The sequence below is a fragment of the Triplophysa rosa genome, linkage group LG10 (genome assembly GCF_024868665.1).
Source record: "Triplophysa rosa linkage group LG10, Trosa_1v2, whole genome shotgun sequence".
Lineage (NCBI taxonomy): Eukaryota > Metazoa > Chordata > Actinopteri > Cypriniformes > Nemacheilidae > Triplophysa > Triplophysa rosa.
This window is the reverse complement of record NC_079899.1, coordinates 12,035,369-12,052,027: the sequence shown is the minus strand read 5'-3', so window position 1 is coordinate 12,052,027 and position 16,659 is coordinate 12,035,369. Positions and strand designations below refer to the sequence as shown.

The 16,659-nt window shown below is 39.8% G+C and overlaps 1 protein-coding gene across 2 annotated transcripts in view; it reads left to right on the top strand.

The window, feature by feature from the left end:
* The window catches only part of pals1a (protein associated with LIN7 1, MAGUK p55 family member a), a 29,288-nt gene that overhangs the window by 6,115 nt on the left and 6,514 nt on the right, over positions 1 to 16,659 (top strand). For both annotated transcript variants that reach the window (XM_057343605.1, XM_057343604.1), the window contains exons 2-4: positions 7,377 to 7,488; positions 10,262 to 10,775; positions 12,334 to 12,542. In XM_057343605.1, the coding sequence (XP_057199588.1) occupies positions 10,328 to 10,775; positions 12,334 to 12,542 (657 nt within the window). In that variant the 5' untranslated portion in view covers positions 7,377 to 7,488; positions 10,262 to 10,327. The remainder of the gene's footprint in view (positions 1 to 7,376; positions 7,489 to 10,261; positions 10,776 to 12,333; positions 12,543 to 16,659) is intronic.

The following is a 16,659-nucleotide window of genomic DNA, read 5'->3' as shown; positions in this document are numbered from 1 at the left end:
GTTTTGCGCATAAACTGTTTTGCGCATGTGCTCCCGCTCTTGTCTTCGTTGTCACAACACAGCAGGTGATGGTAAGATGAGTGTGATAAAGCAAAAAATTAGCGAGGGAAAACTTATAACAGTTCCAAATGATGCAGGGAAAGCTGCACTCTGGAAGAATTATGATCTTGTCGTTCACTAACAAAGAGCCCAGCGGTTATGTACAGTGCAGAACTTGCAAAGCTGTATTGGCTTATAACAGCAAAAAGACAGGCATGTCTTCTCTACAGCGACACACTGGTCTGATCGTGAATGTACTCATCCAATAGCAGGCCTTTTGTTTCGTTAAAGTTTCGTTTTTGGTAAGTCTGTGCTATTTCTTATTTTTTCTTGTGTGTTTACTGCTGAGGTGGCCACTGTGCCTTGATGAAACTGTGTTTGCTTACATGTAGCTATTTGTTTAATTATCATTGCAAGCAGTCATAAAATGCAGCATTTTTCAACAAAGCTTGCTGTTAAACGCACTTCGGGTTCCTGTTCGGGCTTAAAATGTAACTGTAATGGTCGGGCCAGGCCGGGTTAAACAATCTCGGGTACAGGCGGGGTTCTGGCTTTCGTTAAAAGCCCGTGTAGACCTCTAGCACAGATACGTGATGCTATAACCGATGATAGAGGATTTTGGATCTGGATCAGTTGATTAGGCAAGGGTATCAAGGGTGTCAATGGGGACAAGGTGTCAGTTTTCAGTGTAGAGAGCGAGGTGTTAATGCCAGAACACTCAGGAGTCAAATTACTTCATCAGCACGTTGCTTTATTGGCTCGGTCAGACTGGTGAAGAGGTTTTATTACGAGGAGGCCTCTATAATGATGTTGTTGGACTTAAATGACTCTTGCCATAGACCGTAAAGAAATAGTTCATCACCCCAAATGTCAAATTTTGTAATGACCTCAGTTGCAGTATAGATGTATAAAATGTTTTAAAATGACTAGTTTTCTTTTTTGTTTACACTTTAGAAGACATTTATTAATCCACTTGATTAGCAAAAAAGCAGCAGAACCGTTTAAAAAGCTAAATTATAAATAATCTAAATAGTAAATTACCAAATAAGGTGTAGAATGTTCTATAAGATTAATATCAATTGAAGTTCATGTACAGTTTCTTTACTGTCATTGAAAATCTATAAAATCTCTACTAAATCTTAAGTCGTTAAAAAAATGATTTAATAAGCTCTATCAGATATAGGCCTTGACCATTAACCTGAATCACCTGAATTCCTCGCTAGCTCATATCCATGCTGCTGACAAATACCAGAATCGAATGTTGTCTGCAAATATTCTGTAGTTATGTGTGGAACTTGCAAGTGGCCTGATAGTCTCAAGTGCAGCAGCCTCATTCCCAGGTATGATGCATTGGCCTGCTTGGAGAGGTATGAACGTGTCGACAGGTCTTCTTATTACAGGACAGTGTTATGGGATGGGTCTGGGAACTGTTCCAGGAATGTACAGAACCCCCGTGCTCTTTTTGACCTGTCTGTGTCCCCTGAGGAATTCACAATATGCTCCGGCTCTGCTGTCCTGATGGATTGCCATGGCCAAGAATTAACAAGCTTGTGTGGTACGCAAACTCTCCTAGAGAGCCTTTCCAATGGGCCTGCGGCCTGCTGTCTAGACCTAGATTTTCCCGCTTGTTTTTAGGGGTCCATGATGGACAATAACAACACGTTGACCTCTGAGAGTTCAAACTAACCGTTAAAAGGAAAGCGTTTGTCAGGAAACAGCTAGCCTATGTAAAATTTGTTTTGAGTGCCTCGGATAAAGCTGGCAGTGAGGAAATCCTTATAAATCACTTGATTCCTTTTAGGGGTCTATCAGATCTCTGGTCCACGTGCAGCAACCAGTCAAGGGTGGATGAGCTACAGATCACCAGCGCCTCCAAAGCTATAAATTACAACACATCAGCACACCTTTAAAACAAGCACGTCTTTAACAGCTGGTTTTCCTGTTTGGATATGCTGATGATATTATCTTCAATATGGACTTATTATTTTTAAAGTCAGTCACTTTAGGCTTGACAGTTGTTGTAAGATTAGTCAACCATCGTGATATATCCCTAATGTCGGGAAGATTTAGGGCCTTAGAGTTTGAAGTTCGGAAATGAATGAGTTGGAACTAATCAGTCCTAGCTTCACACCTATTGATCTCTTGAATCTTATTCTCAAAGGATAGTTTCACGCTTAAAATGCACATTGCGTTCTTAACTGTCTCCCATGTACTATATTTAACTGGCAGGTGAAATGGTTTACTCATTAACAGCTTTGACAACACACACCTAGATGAAGGTTGGGTGCTAGTTTGTTCTCTTTTCCCAAATTCAAAGCTGTTCTTATGAAATCCCCACTGCAGAGGCCAAACATTATAAATCCTTTTGTTATTGTTAATGGGTTTCTGCTCTACACTTTGCCATGCCTACATTCTTCTATAGCTTCATATTTAGCTTTGAAGATCCGGCCCACAAACTTGTCCGTCTATTTCTCTTTTTCCCTCTCTTTTCCTCTGTTTTTCGCATTAGTCTCCCTCCTGGTACTACGTGGTACGTGGCTCGATTCTTAGGAGCCTGGAATCTGACATTTTTTTGGTGCATAAGCAATGGGTGTTGGAATGTTGAGCTGGAGCTTTGGAGTAGATAACAATCCATGCCTGTTTCTCCTCTTTAGTGACGACCGTGGAAGTGTCAGCCTGTCCAGTGTCTTAACAGTTTTTCATCTTTCACGTCTCTGACGAGAGACATACATGTCAGGTGTCAGCCGGTAGACTGCTTTGATATATTATATAAAATGTATTTTTATTTCTATTTTGAGACCTGTGAAGTTCGGGTGCTGATGCAGTGGTCCCTCCCTTTACCATAGTTTAGGTACGGTTGTGTTTTCCATCCAGCCACTCCTCAAGACAAGCCGTTTCATGTCTGTCAGTAACAGGTTCATCAAGGCCGAACCCTGCTTCACATAAATAATCCACACTGTTTTGTTCCTAAAGTGATGTCTTTTGTAGCTGTTTACTTTGTTTTAACTAACGGGCCTGAAAGCTTTCCTGTTGGGATTAATGACTTTTCTGATTCTATTATGACTCTAGCTGTGTGTTTAAATGAGAACTGAACAGGTCTTTAGCAGTTTTATCTGATCACATTTTCAACGCTGTTGACTTTCTCTTTTTGTTTACATTAGTGAAACTACTCAATTACAAAAGCTTGCTAGGAATGCGCCTAGCAAGAGAATGTCATGTCTGTTGCGTAGCGTGTGTTCACAGCCGCAGTATCTGTGAGGACCGTTTCTCAGGTGGAATGAAAAACAACAGGGTTGTTGACACAGTGCCTGCTTTTGCTGGTGTCCCATTGGCTGGGGTGCGAGGGCCACACCCACAGCCTTGGATCCAGCCGTGCCGCACCTGCTCTAGCTTGAAACACCTGCATTCAGACGTGAACCTGCTCTTCCCAATCCACCTGACCTCATCCCTGTTTGTGTCTGTACTAGAAAATATTAACCTTTCCTTTGGCACTTAACAGACATCATCACCACCATTTTGTAAACAAAGATTAAGGTTTGGATTTGATTTGGAAGAGCTGATCCTAGATCAGTGTAAAGGGAAAAATCTACCAGGAAGTGCCCTGATGTCCCAATTGCCTGTATAAGAGGCCAGAATGTTAGTGTGCTGGACAGAGCTATAGCAGAATCCCAGCCAGCCTGCAACTGAATGAAGCAGGAGGGGTTGAAGTAGGCTACTTAAGCTCTTGAGCAGCAGATGGTTTGAAGCTTTATTTATATGTTTTTGAGTCTGGAGGCTCTTCACTGCACTGCATGATGTGTCATGAAGGAGGGGGAAGGTGAAGCATTCAAGTGACATGTTGCATGTTTCCATTTGCGTGTTTATGTAATGAAATGTGCTTGAAGCAAAACTGAATGATCAATAAAAATAAAATTCTGCACAGTCTTCACTAGGGATGCAACAATACAGCTCACCCACGGTTCAATACGAACCTCGGTTTTTGGCCCATGGTTTTCGGTTCGGTTCTGATGGCTTCGGCACATTAAAGTGTTTTTTGATTGTTTTATGCTTATGTGACAGGAACAGTCAAAACTTGAGAAGAACTTGAGAAGAACTTGAAATTCTCTTTATTTTACTTATTTTATTATCTTTAAGCAAAAAACAACTTGTACAAATTCCTGGTGTATTTAATAAATGTAAAGATTTACACTGGCAGCTCACAGGAGTTTTTGGTTTACTGTTCATCAACATGCCAGTAAAATAAGCTTCTTGAAGAGGTTTTGCGCATCAGAGTATTTAAAATGACGTAATGCAAAACTTGCGATTGCTGTAATGGAAGTAAACGTGCGCTCAATGGGAAAGGCCAAATAGTATATTAACAAGGTGCGTCACTGCCATTGCAATAAATAAGAAGAAATGCAATGCTAAATAGCTGCTTGGAGGCGCTCTTGCTATGATGTAAATAGCTGTCAGAAAGGCCGCCGATTGGCATGACTTTCGTTAAACGGACTTTGGCATGGTGCTGTAGACGCTCTTTCTGCATGTGCTGAGAGCAACGCGGACGTGCTGCTTTCGTATGCAGTGTAAAAATACATTCTTGATGTGCCAAATTTGGACATTATCACTTTAGTACAACGGGCATACAATAAAGCCAGCTCACGTCTGTTCTTCAGCATTATACTCGACAACAGCACATTGCTTCTTGTGTTGCAGGCAGTCTCGCTTCACCGCCCGATCAACCACTCGCTATTAGATATTGGGGATGCGTTTATCTATCTCAGCATACAGACAAACATGGACAGAGCCAGTTCACAGTGTAATTAAGCGCACTGAAATTTTTAAACGCAAACCGGAAAACCGCAATTCACTTACACGTATTGAACCGTGGAGGTCGTACCGAATGGTTTTCTTCGTGATATGAATTTAATTCTGAAGTATTTCTGTGCGCATCTCTTGTGAATCAGAGCTGCGCTTATCCGTTCATCACGTCTTATTGCGTCTATAAAAAGTTTCCGACTGACAACCTGTCAGACAGAGCATCAGTACCCGGTTGACCAGGGACGGCGGTGCTACCGGGTCTTATGAAAATTAGGTACCGCCAACTTTTTTATTTTTAGGTACCGACTTGGACCCGAAGTACCGGGACTTTTGACAACACTAGTACAAACTATTATTATAACATTATGTTTAGTGGTTGATGTTAATTAGTTAGCTCTGTGTAAAAGTGTATTCTCCTGGATTTCTGAATTTGTGCCAAATTGTCTGCACTATACGCGATCTATAATAAAACATCACTTGGATTTAAAATCAAAGAAGCGCTCATAATACAGCAAGACATTGACGAGAAAGAGCAACAGCAGTAAAAGCTGTGCGCTGCATGAGACAAATAAGTATAAGCAAAATCATTGCATATAGCCGCTCGTTAATGTAGGTGTGTTGTGATTTTGTTGGCCAATGTCAGGTTTATAAATCAGGATTTTAGCAGCAGTTAAAGTAACTGCTTGTTAAGACGTGTTCAGTCACAATTTTTTACTCGTTTCATGTATGACAACAGAACAGAAAATGGCATTCATTGTCTTAAAATACAGTATAATGTGACAGATCAGAGAGTAGAACGAAACAGATTTCAAGTGCCAACACTAGTCCAAATGCGAACACGGCTTAGTGACGTCATAATTATGTTAATTGGTATGTGACGTCACCAGTGCAACAAGTCTTTCAAAATCCTGTGGGAAACACTGTTAGCATTAAAACAGATTTAAGCACACGAAAAGGTCCACATGAAAAAATGAATCTTTCAATGCTGATAATAAAAAATTCCAAATATTGTCCCGATAAATCGGCTATGGTGATATAGCAATCTATCACGAATTATGTTATAATGTTATGTTGTGCTTCCTAAACAACTACTTGTATGTTTAATTTATTCACCAGATCCATTTTATATTTGCATTTGGTTTTTGTTGGGCATTAGTTTTGGACAACAGGATAGCACTATACCTCAGTCTTCCATCTGAGCTGCACTCCTGAATAGGGATGTAACGATTCACTCAGCTCACGATGCGATGCGATTCACGATTCTGATCTCACGATGCGATTTATTCACGATTTACTCACGATTTATTTTTAAAAAATGAGTTGAAACAAATTAGAAATGAACAACTTCCCTTGCATTATTTCTTAAATGCTTTACGTTTCTTTGCATAATAAAATAATGTTTTATTTCAAATAACAAAAGTAAACTGCGATTTTATAACAAATTAATAATAGAAAAAGTCTCTTTAATATAAACAAACTAATACTGTCTGTGCTTTTCTTGGATTTTTTTGCATTTAAGAAATATCAGCATCCACGTTTAGGTTTGCAGTGAAAATAGCGGCCCCTGCTGTTCAAAGAATGTATTGCGATTCAGTTCAAGCCTCAACTGAATTGAATCGTCACTCATTATAACCGATTTTCAACTGGCTCACGGTGAATCGTTACATCCCTACTCCTGAACCATAGATGGCTGTTATGTGAATGTGCAGGCCTTTTTGGCATTGTTTGAATTGGCCCAGTATTACTTATTGTCTCTGATTTAGTGTAGTGGACGGCTTTAGTTTTGTTCTTATCTGTAGCCAACAGAATGGAAAACCACCTTTAACAATGACATCACCATGAGTACATGCATAATGCAGGGAGTGTGTTGAGCTCACTTGAAGATTGGCCATTCTCAGGCTACATCTGTGTAGGTGTAAGGCTGCAATCTGCTTACCTTTTTATAGGAAAGATTAATTAGGTTTTCATCAGTCGATACCGACACATTTGCATCCAAACAAGCAACAGTGGCTTAGGGGGCTTAATGAAATAAATCACAATTAGTCTGTTTATTACCTTTGTTTTATCACTTTTTTCATCACTTGTTTTGTGACCCTGACTTCAGGTTTACACTAGTAATAAGAATGGGAAACCACACACATGCGTACCCTCACAATAGACCCCTTATACTGTTCTAGTCTGCTGAGGAATGCTGTTCCCAGGGTGTTTGTGTTCCTGCATTGTATGATTGTTGCTCAGTCACTGCAAAACGATGACATCACAGACAACATTCACGTGGACTATAAACAATGCCTGGGCTCTTGTTGTAGGTGTCTACAATGTACAGAAAGCCAGTCAGTCAATAAATTGTTAAAACTCATAAAATCTGTCGCCAGAGTCTTGAATAACTATAAGTCTATATTCTTTCCGAAAAAGATGTCTACAAGAGTAAGATTAAGCATATTTGTATATGCAGGCTAATATTCAGAATAAACTGAGATTGTTTTGGCAGTTCTGCATTTAATTTAATCAACTCAATAATTTTCATCTATTTAATTCAGGTGGAGTCAAGAGAGACGAGGAGAAACGAGAAGGCAGACAGGTCCGGAGTGACAAGAGAAGAGACCCTACTGCAAGCTGGAGGGTTTATCCTGGACTGACTGGCAAACACGGGTGAAGATCCCAATATTGCTTCCCCCTGTATGTTTGGGGCTTTGTGCTTTCCTCCTTTGGTTCTCAGGCCTTGGGACCTCCCGCCCACTGACAAAGCTGTTGTCATGGCAATCCGTTAGGCAGTCGTGCGGCACAGTAATCTCGGAGCAGGCAAAGGGGAGGAGGGGTACGAAGGGAGGGCATGGTAGAAGGGAGCAGTCCATTAGCAAGGAGGCAAACTAGACTTAAATGAAGAGTAGTGTTAAAGATAAGAAAGTGAAGGATGGAGGTTCTGTTTGAAAGGCTGCTGTCAGAGAGCTGATAGGATCTGCTGAGGTCAGATCGAGTACTTGAATGAATTGAGGGTTTACAAGGAAATCCACCAATTTTCCTACAGCCTTTTTTAAAGCTCATAGTGTTATAGGCCGTTAAGGAATAGTTCAGCCAAAACTAAAAATTCTGTCATCATTTACTAAATCTTATTTTATTCATTGTTGCAAGCTCTTAAAAATGATAATTTTCACATAATTAAAATTTCACTAATGATCTTAAAATATTGTGAATAACTTGGCTTTGAAATTTATAAGTTGAATTGTAAGATTCATTATAGTTTTAGCTGTTGATTGCAGTATCCAAAAAGTCGGTTCAGTTTCCATTCCCATTCCACTACCATCAGAAGATTATGATATATGTATTACATTCGTATTACCAGTGTGAGCAGGTTCTTAATTTGTGTAAGACATGAGGAACTTATAGCAGAATGGAGGAGGGGTAAATAGAGAGACAAAAGTCCCATCCATTATTCTCACTATGTGATCACATGTCTTTCCATTATCCTATGAGATGCTTTTTCCTGGAAGGAGACACCCACTTCAAGTGTCTCATGCATAATTCAGCGGTAGAACTTCGGCATTCTAACTCAACAGCAAACACTTAAATCTTAACTCACTACCTCATGAATACCCTCATTACATGAGCTGTTTAGAAGCATCTCCCCTCACATGCCCGAGTGAGAGAGCCGTGACTCAGAGCCGTTTGTTACTGAAATCCGTCTGCGAGGATCGAAGGAGAAGCTTGATGGGTCAGGGGTCAGAGCCAATCACATCTGCAGGCTTATGGTGGGGGGTGAGAATGCGGTTTGGGGTTTTTCGAAAGTGTCAGCTGTCAGAAATGAGGATGATAAAGGGGCAGATAACAGGAAGGTCTGGCATGTCTCAGGCAGCTGACGCACAGCTATCAGAATCACAAGGCCACTAATGTAGAGTAAAGGTGTGTGTGTGTAGATCTGTTTATCTCTCTGTGCCTGTGGCGTAAGGCTTGTTTGTTTAGTCCTTATGGAAAGTAATGTGTGAGGGTGTTTTAATAAAGTGAAATGGTTCCTTAAATAACTGTACTGTCACGCAGGGCTGAATGCCATAAACAGCACTTGAATGAATCAGAAATGTTGCATGACGGCTCCATGGGAACTCAACTTCCTGTTGTGATAGTAAAGAGGCATTTGTGTTTTGCATATTCATTTTTTGGTTGTATAATGTAACGTGTCGTCGTCATCATGACACCATTTGATAAAATGCTCTGATGTTGTAAAGAAAAATTATTTAATGGCCAGAAAATGGATAGAAACTAAATGTCAAAAGAACTAAAATACATTTGTGTTTTAGACAGATAGACAAATATTAGATTAGAATATGCATTATAATATCAATAACACAATAAACAAGGTGTACACAAAGTTTCAATTTTTTTTTTTTAATTTAATAACAGTCTGATAACAGTCTATTATTATACTTTTTTGAGGTGTACGTTGTTTTTAAGTTGCTGGTGGAGATCCTGAGCAGTAAGTTAAGTCACTTTATTGTCCACAAGTGAAAATTTGTCTTTGGCTTTACCACATAAATACATTCAACATCATCATACAAATCACATAAAAGACAACAAGTAACACAATCCCCCCTACTCATGCTCATATTCTAGTATTTAAAATTCTGACAGCACAAATGACATTGGATACACATTTTTCCTTGCTTGAGGTTGTCTAAAACGTCTTTTTGTTAGTAAAAGCTGAAATTTAATATTCAGAGGATGAGAACAATCTTCAATGATAACCCGTGCTTGTTGTTTGACTCTTGTTTGATAGATTTCATTCAGTTGTCATTATGGTTGTCCTACAATTGCACTAGCAATTTTAACTACTCGGCACAGTTTTTGCTTTTCTTTAACTGACAGTAGTCCATACCACATAATCATATTAAAACATATAACACCCTCAACAAGATTCTTATAAACCATCTCTAAAATATGTTGACTCACACAAAAATGTTGTAACCTCCTAATAAGATGTAATCTCTGCATTGCTTTTTAAAAACGCACTCGACATTTCCAGCAAATATCAATTTACAATCAATAATTGTTCCTAAATATTTAAATTGTTTTTTAAAATGTCCACCAAGTGTTAAAGGTTCTAACCCTTCAATAAAATCTAATTTATTTCTACTAATGACCGATTCCTTGGTTTTATTCACATTTATCTGCAGTGAGCTCAGTTTACACCAATTTTCAAGTAAGTTTATGTGACTATAATACACCGTATCTCCCTCTGTTCCAGCTTTTCTCAACCGGCCAACAAGTGCCATATCATCAGCGTATTTAAATAATTTAAAATATGAATCATGGATCTTGAATTTATATACAGCGAGAAAAGTGAAGGTGATAAAATAGTTCCTTGTGGAACTCGGTGTTTACAATAACATCTCTGTATGCAAGTATTCTCTAACCGCTGTTCATTTTCTTCCAGGTGTGGCTTCCTGTCTGAAGCCGCTACTGACCTCAGCCCTGCTGTCATGGCCTCAGCCCTCACACCATGCAGAAAGCAGCCATCCTAACCCTCACCCCCCACACGCTCACACACACACACCACACACCGCCGCACACGTGCACAGCCATGATGACCACCTCCTACATGAACGGTTACGTGACTGAGTCAGATGGCGGGGGAGGTATTGACGTCCAAGACGATGTGGTGCAAAAGCATAGGGAGATGGCAGTTGACTGCCCCGGGGACCTTGGCGCCCGCACCCTGCCCATCAGACGCAGCGCTCAGCTGGAAAGAATCCGCCAGCAGCAGGAGGACCGCAGGAGGCGGGAGGAGGAGGGACGCAAGGAGCTCGACCTCAACTCGTCCATGCGCCTCAAGAAGCTCTCCCAGAATCCCAAAGTGGGAATCGATAACCCCACCTTTGAGCAAATGGAGGGTCCCGGAGGCTCCATAGGAGGCCTGCAAAGCCTTACCGCACCACCCGCTTTACTAGGTGGGTGCCATAAACTGCTAATTAGCATTGTTTTTAAAGATTGGTGGTATAAATTGTCCCTCCCCTAACACCTGTTCACTGAAAAGCAGCCGTTAGTAGATTAGCCGGAGTTACGGCCTAGTGATTCTTTCACAGGTCATTGAGCTGTGATGGGCAAAATTAGTTTGAATCTGTCTCACAGTGGTCCCATTGTCTTGGGGTCACTTTTAGAAAACATTTGTTTCCTTAGCAATTTGTACGTTTTTAGTAATTTCTAAGTATACATTGTGAGAAAAATGTGTGCTTGTGCGAACACATCAGTTGATAATGTTTTCTGAATACACTTTATGCTGTCCCCGGTGGCCGTTAGACAGCCCATATCAGTCAACTGCTACTTAAAGGCCAAGTGATGTGGGCTTGAAGATGATGCATTGGAACTGAAGGGCACTTGACTGCTAAAATCAGCATGCATGAGTAAAACCATTCTGAGAAAACGCCAAGAAAGACTCCTCAAAGCAATGTTACTGATGACTAAGAGTCTTCAAGAGTCTGAGAAGGCAGAAAGACATCCAAAGTCCCCTTATGTGTTCCATTATTTCATATCCCGTTCTGATTTCTCTCAATCCGACAGTTGTTTTGCAGCTCAACTCTTTTTGCTTTCTGATCACACCAAAATCGTGTTCCTTCTCTTTGGTTCCTCTCAGCATGAAACTCTTGCTAGAGTTGGATCCGTGAGGTTTGGATAGACACACACACTTGGCCCCTCCGGTGAATTCTTGATTTTGAATAGATCTCGCATTAAGGGAAGTCCAGCATGCGAGGCAGAGAAGAACAGACTGAGTTACTGTGCAAATGAGAGAGGCACTCGGCGTGGCTCCTGAAAGTCATGGCCGAGGGATGTGTCTGTGAGTGAAATTCCTCAAGGAGGGAGGAGAGGACCCTTGTAGGGGGAGGTTAATTAAAAAGCCTTTTATGAAACATTCTGACCCAGAATGCAGTGTTTGCCAAAAAATGTTTTGGTGCATTTCGTCTAGTGTAGCTGTTTGTCACACTCTGAACTATTTTGGACTGCCTAAACGTTTATGTGACATTGCAGCTTTTGCTTGAACAAACATACTTGAATATTTCCATCAAGGTTAAAGCAAAGGCAACACTCTGGATGTTTTATTTGCCAATAAATACTTCTTATTAGCCACCCACCGAGACGTTACACATCTCGTAATGAAAACACACCCCCATGTCTCATAGCCATTCAGTGTCACTGTTCCCTCATTGTGAAGTTAGACACTAGACAAGAGATTTACAGCACAGCTGAAGTTGGGTTTTAAGATCAGTGTTAGAATTGCACTGGGTTACTCAACTACATGCAGAAGTACAATATAAAATACTCAATGGGGGAGTGTGTGTCAAGGCAACGTCATCAGATTTCTGGGTGAATGATTCCGAGGTATGTACCCTTGTTACTATGTGAAGTCACTGTTCCTTTTGTATTCAGACGCAGGGTTTTTAGAGTACATGAGTGATCGACAAGCATGCATGAGACTCTGCTTATGAATTGTGTGTATGTTTGTTGTTTCAGAGCTAGAGGACCTGCTGATGTCCCTCAAGCAGGTGCAGCATTGTTTAAATGACTCTCAGAGTCAGGAGGACATGGAGCTGGTTCTCCAGCTGGTCCAGAAGCCTGACTTCCAGAAAGCTTTTAACATCCACAACGCTGTGGCCCACTATATGAACCGGCCCAGCCCTCCCTTTCCCTTGATGGACCATGCGCAGACCCTCACACAAGAGGTGAGCAGCGTTTTGCCACATGTGTAGATGGAGAAAGTTGAGCACCTGAGAATATAAAGAAAAAGAGGAATGTTATATCACGTTGTATGCTTATATGAGATCACTGAACTACTTTTAAAAAGCAACCAAACTAAGAAAAGCAGGGTGTTTTGAAGGCTGATGAGGGTGCTTGAAAGCTCTACAAAGACTTATTTGCATCTGCTTCTGAATTCTTTAGTCTAATCATGGATGCAACATTCCACAGACATAATGTCATATGACCACCCTCAACCTTGGGCTGACACGAAGAAGCTCTTGACGTGTTTTGTGAGCTAGTTGATTTATTATTAAATTATACAATGTTGTCAAGGACCTCAAGCATTTAACAGGTGTGAGAACATCCTATTGGCTGCATCAGAGTTGCATGGCAACATGGAAAAATGCAGTTCAATAGGAGAAAGCTCAACTCCTTTTTTTCTTTATTGCTCCATACATCATTGGACTTTCTTTGTGTTGACAGAAATGAAACAGGTGTAGATAGAGCAGGAGAGAAGTATTGTGTGTATGTTACTCAGTAATTGCATTTAGGTATCTAAGACTATAGACCAGTGGTTCTCAAACCGGAGGTCCCAAGGTGGATCCAGGGTGGCCACAGTTTTTGTGGCATTTTATGAAATATAAAAAATGTATCATAGATTTTATGCAATCAAACATCAGAAAAATATGACCACCAACCAAAACAATTCATGTTCCAGCATTGTATAACTCAATATGTTTTTGGTTTAATTAAAAAGTTTAAGATTATCTTATATCTAAGATTGTCTTTATTTGGGGACTGCAAAGCGGGGCCTTACACAAAGGGGGCCTTACAATGAAAAAGTTTGAGAACCACTCAGTGTTTCCCACAGAATTTTGTGAGACTGTGGGGGCTAAACTTATTTTGCTTTAGGGGAATCCGGGGGCATGCTCCCCCGTAAGAAAATTTTGAATATTTTAAAGGGAAATGCTGCAATCTGGTGCATTTTAAGAGCAAAATTAAGTGACTCAATCTATAAGAATACAATAGCTATAGTAGTAATTGAATCATTGGCTCCATAGATACAAATGGGGATAATAGGGCACAACACATGGTAAAACGGGAGTTCACAAACAGTCAAAACATGTAGAGCATGAGCCATCAAAAAATGAAGCAAAAAAGTGTTTAACAGTTGAACTAATTTATTTATTACCATATATTAAAACGAGGGCCGGCATCGGGCCTTTTTCACAGTGCCATTGTATCACTCCCCCTCATGGCAGTATCACTTTATATATAACACACTATATAAATATGATATCTGAAATAAATGAGGATGAAACATCCGTCCATGTTTAATGCGCAAATCCATCAGTGAAACGGCACACTACAGCATATAAAACATTTAAATAAACATCAGTAAATAATGAAAACTTAAATGATATAAGAAAGTTAAATATTAAATAAAAATGCTCTTGTTGCAGTGACAACTTCAGTCAGTCGTGTATCAACCCTTACAGTCCTTAACAATTCCATTTGAAACAAACTGTTTAAACCTACCCTGGCTTTCCTATACAGATTGCCATAAAAACGTTACTTTTTCCTACTCGTTGGTGGAAAACTTACATGTTGACATTGTCCAGATTAAAATGTTTACAGCTGCAATAAATGCGCGTTCAGAAAATGTGCACAGGAGCGCAAACGAATAGATGTCTCTCTGCAAACTCGGCTATGACCAAGCAAGCGGGTTATGGCCGTTTTGATACAAAAAAACACGACGGGCTTCAGTCGGACTTGACTTCAGCTCCGTTGTGTAGATGCGCTGCTAATTTAAAATGACAGAAATGGTGTTTGTAAAAGGTCACTATATGCAGACTGCCGTTTTAGCTGGAAATAATATGGATGCTGAACATAATGATGATAACGCCATGAGGTAATGCTATCTGTTTGCTCAGTCGTACACTGATAATGTTTGTACTGGTGAAAAACTGCAGTGAATACTGAAACATTAATTAGATTTTACTTGTACCTCAAACGATGTTGTATTCAGTATGGCTTTGCGACATCTCAAATCCTGGCAAGTTCTCGTGTCTGCGTTTCAACTGCGAAAGCTGAAACAGTAGCGATGTATGCGTTTGTACATACTGTATGTGTTTGTGTGTGTGCTGCCCACATTGCGCTGAAGCAACAGAGAGGGGGATGTATTGAAACAATGGTGCAGAACTCAACGAAATTCAAATAAATTTTGTAAGATTGTTTACCCCAAAATGAATTAATGAATTTACTCACCCTTTTGTCATTTCAAATCTGTATGACTTTCTTTTATCCTCAAAACACAAAGAAAGATCGTTTAAAGAATGTTGGTAACCGGAATCCATTCACTTGGATTGGTTTTGTGTCTATACAATAGAAGTGAATGGGTGCCGACGCTGTTCAGTTACCAACTTTCTTTAAAATATCTTCTTTTGTATTCTGTGGAAGAAAGTCATACAGGTTTGACATAACAAGAGGATGAGTAAATGATTACAGAAGTTTCATTTTTGGAAGGATATACTTTAAAACTGGAGGTCAGTTTTATTATTGGTGATTGACCTACCTCAAGGTGCCAAATAACTGACAAGGCAGAAAGTGCCTCAAATGGTTCCATTTGGCTAAATAAAGACTTGGTGTGATATTGATCACGTCCAGGTAATAGTAATATTTTCTGCATGATTGTCCATTAGGGATGTAACGATTCACCGTGAGCCGGTTGAAAATCGATTATAATGTGTGACGATTCAAATCGGTTGAGGTTTGAACTGAATCGCAATACATTTTTTGAACAGCAGGGGCCGCCATGTTTACTGCAAACCTAAACGTGGACATGCTGATATTTCTTAAATGCAAAAAAATCCAAGAAAAGTACAGACAGTATTAGTTTGTTTATATTAAAGAGACTTTTTATATTATTAATTTGTTATAAAATTGCAGTTTAGTTTTGTTATTTGAAATAAAACATTATTTTATTATACAAAGAAACGTGAAGCATTTAAGAAATAATGAAAGGGAAGTTGTTCATTTCTAATTTGTTTCAACTCATTTTGTAAAAATAAATCGTGAATAAATCGCATCGTGAGATCAGAATTGTGAATCGCATCGCATCGTGAGCTGAGTGAATCGTTACATCCCTATTGTCCATTGAAAATTGATTTTTGCATCTCTAAGACTTTGAGCGTGCTGGTAACCAACAGTTGCTTGCTAGATTTTTGCATGCAGTATTTCATGAGCCATCATTATTGTGCCCTTGAGCAAGGCTCTTATTCCTAGTTGATTCCAGAGGGATTGTCCTCGTAATTAGTTCATGGCGCCATTCTTCCGTGTGAAACTCAAGGAAACAAGTTCAACCTGTCCTAGTTATGTGATCAGATGAAGTATATTACAGTTCCTTTTAAGCAACTCTTACAAAAGTAGAGATAAATGACATGCTTTACTAAATGCTTGTCTTATTGTTGATGTTACTCTATTAATGTGAACAGTGGCACAAAGAACTTAATAGCGTCAAAGATTCATAGCATTCAATGATCAACAGCAAAGAGACAGTTAACCAACCGGCCAATGACTTATTGCAAAGTGGCTTTAATAACAAAAGAATACTATGAAGTGTATGCAAGCAGTGAATCTACATGGGTACATACTAAAGCCTAAATCACAGATCCCACCCAGTTTGTGTCAACAAGAGGCTTTATTCTCAACACTACCTATTCCAGCTGTAGTTAGCATTTTAGTTCTATAATTGTATTCTTAAGCTTATCTAAATACCATGTATGAAGCTATACAATTCAAAAGTGTTCAGATGATTGAGTTGATGAGTATTGGAACTAATGAGTCTGATGTTTGGTGAAGGGGTACTTTAGGTGGAGTCGTTGTTTTGCCGTGCTAATGAGAGGCTGATAAACTGTTTGCTTCTCTCACCCAGTGCAGGACAATAACAAACAGAGAGCTGGTGTGTCCTCTCTATTCATTAAGACCCAGATCCACTGACCTGTACTCTGCTCTCACAGTAATACTCTCTCTCTCAAGGGACCCCGTGTGAGACGCCCACAATTCAATAGGTTTATCTCGATCTATATCTTATCAAGATCT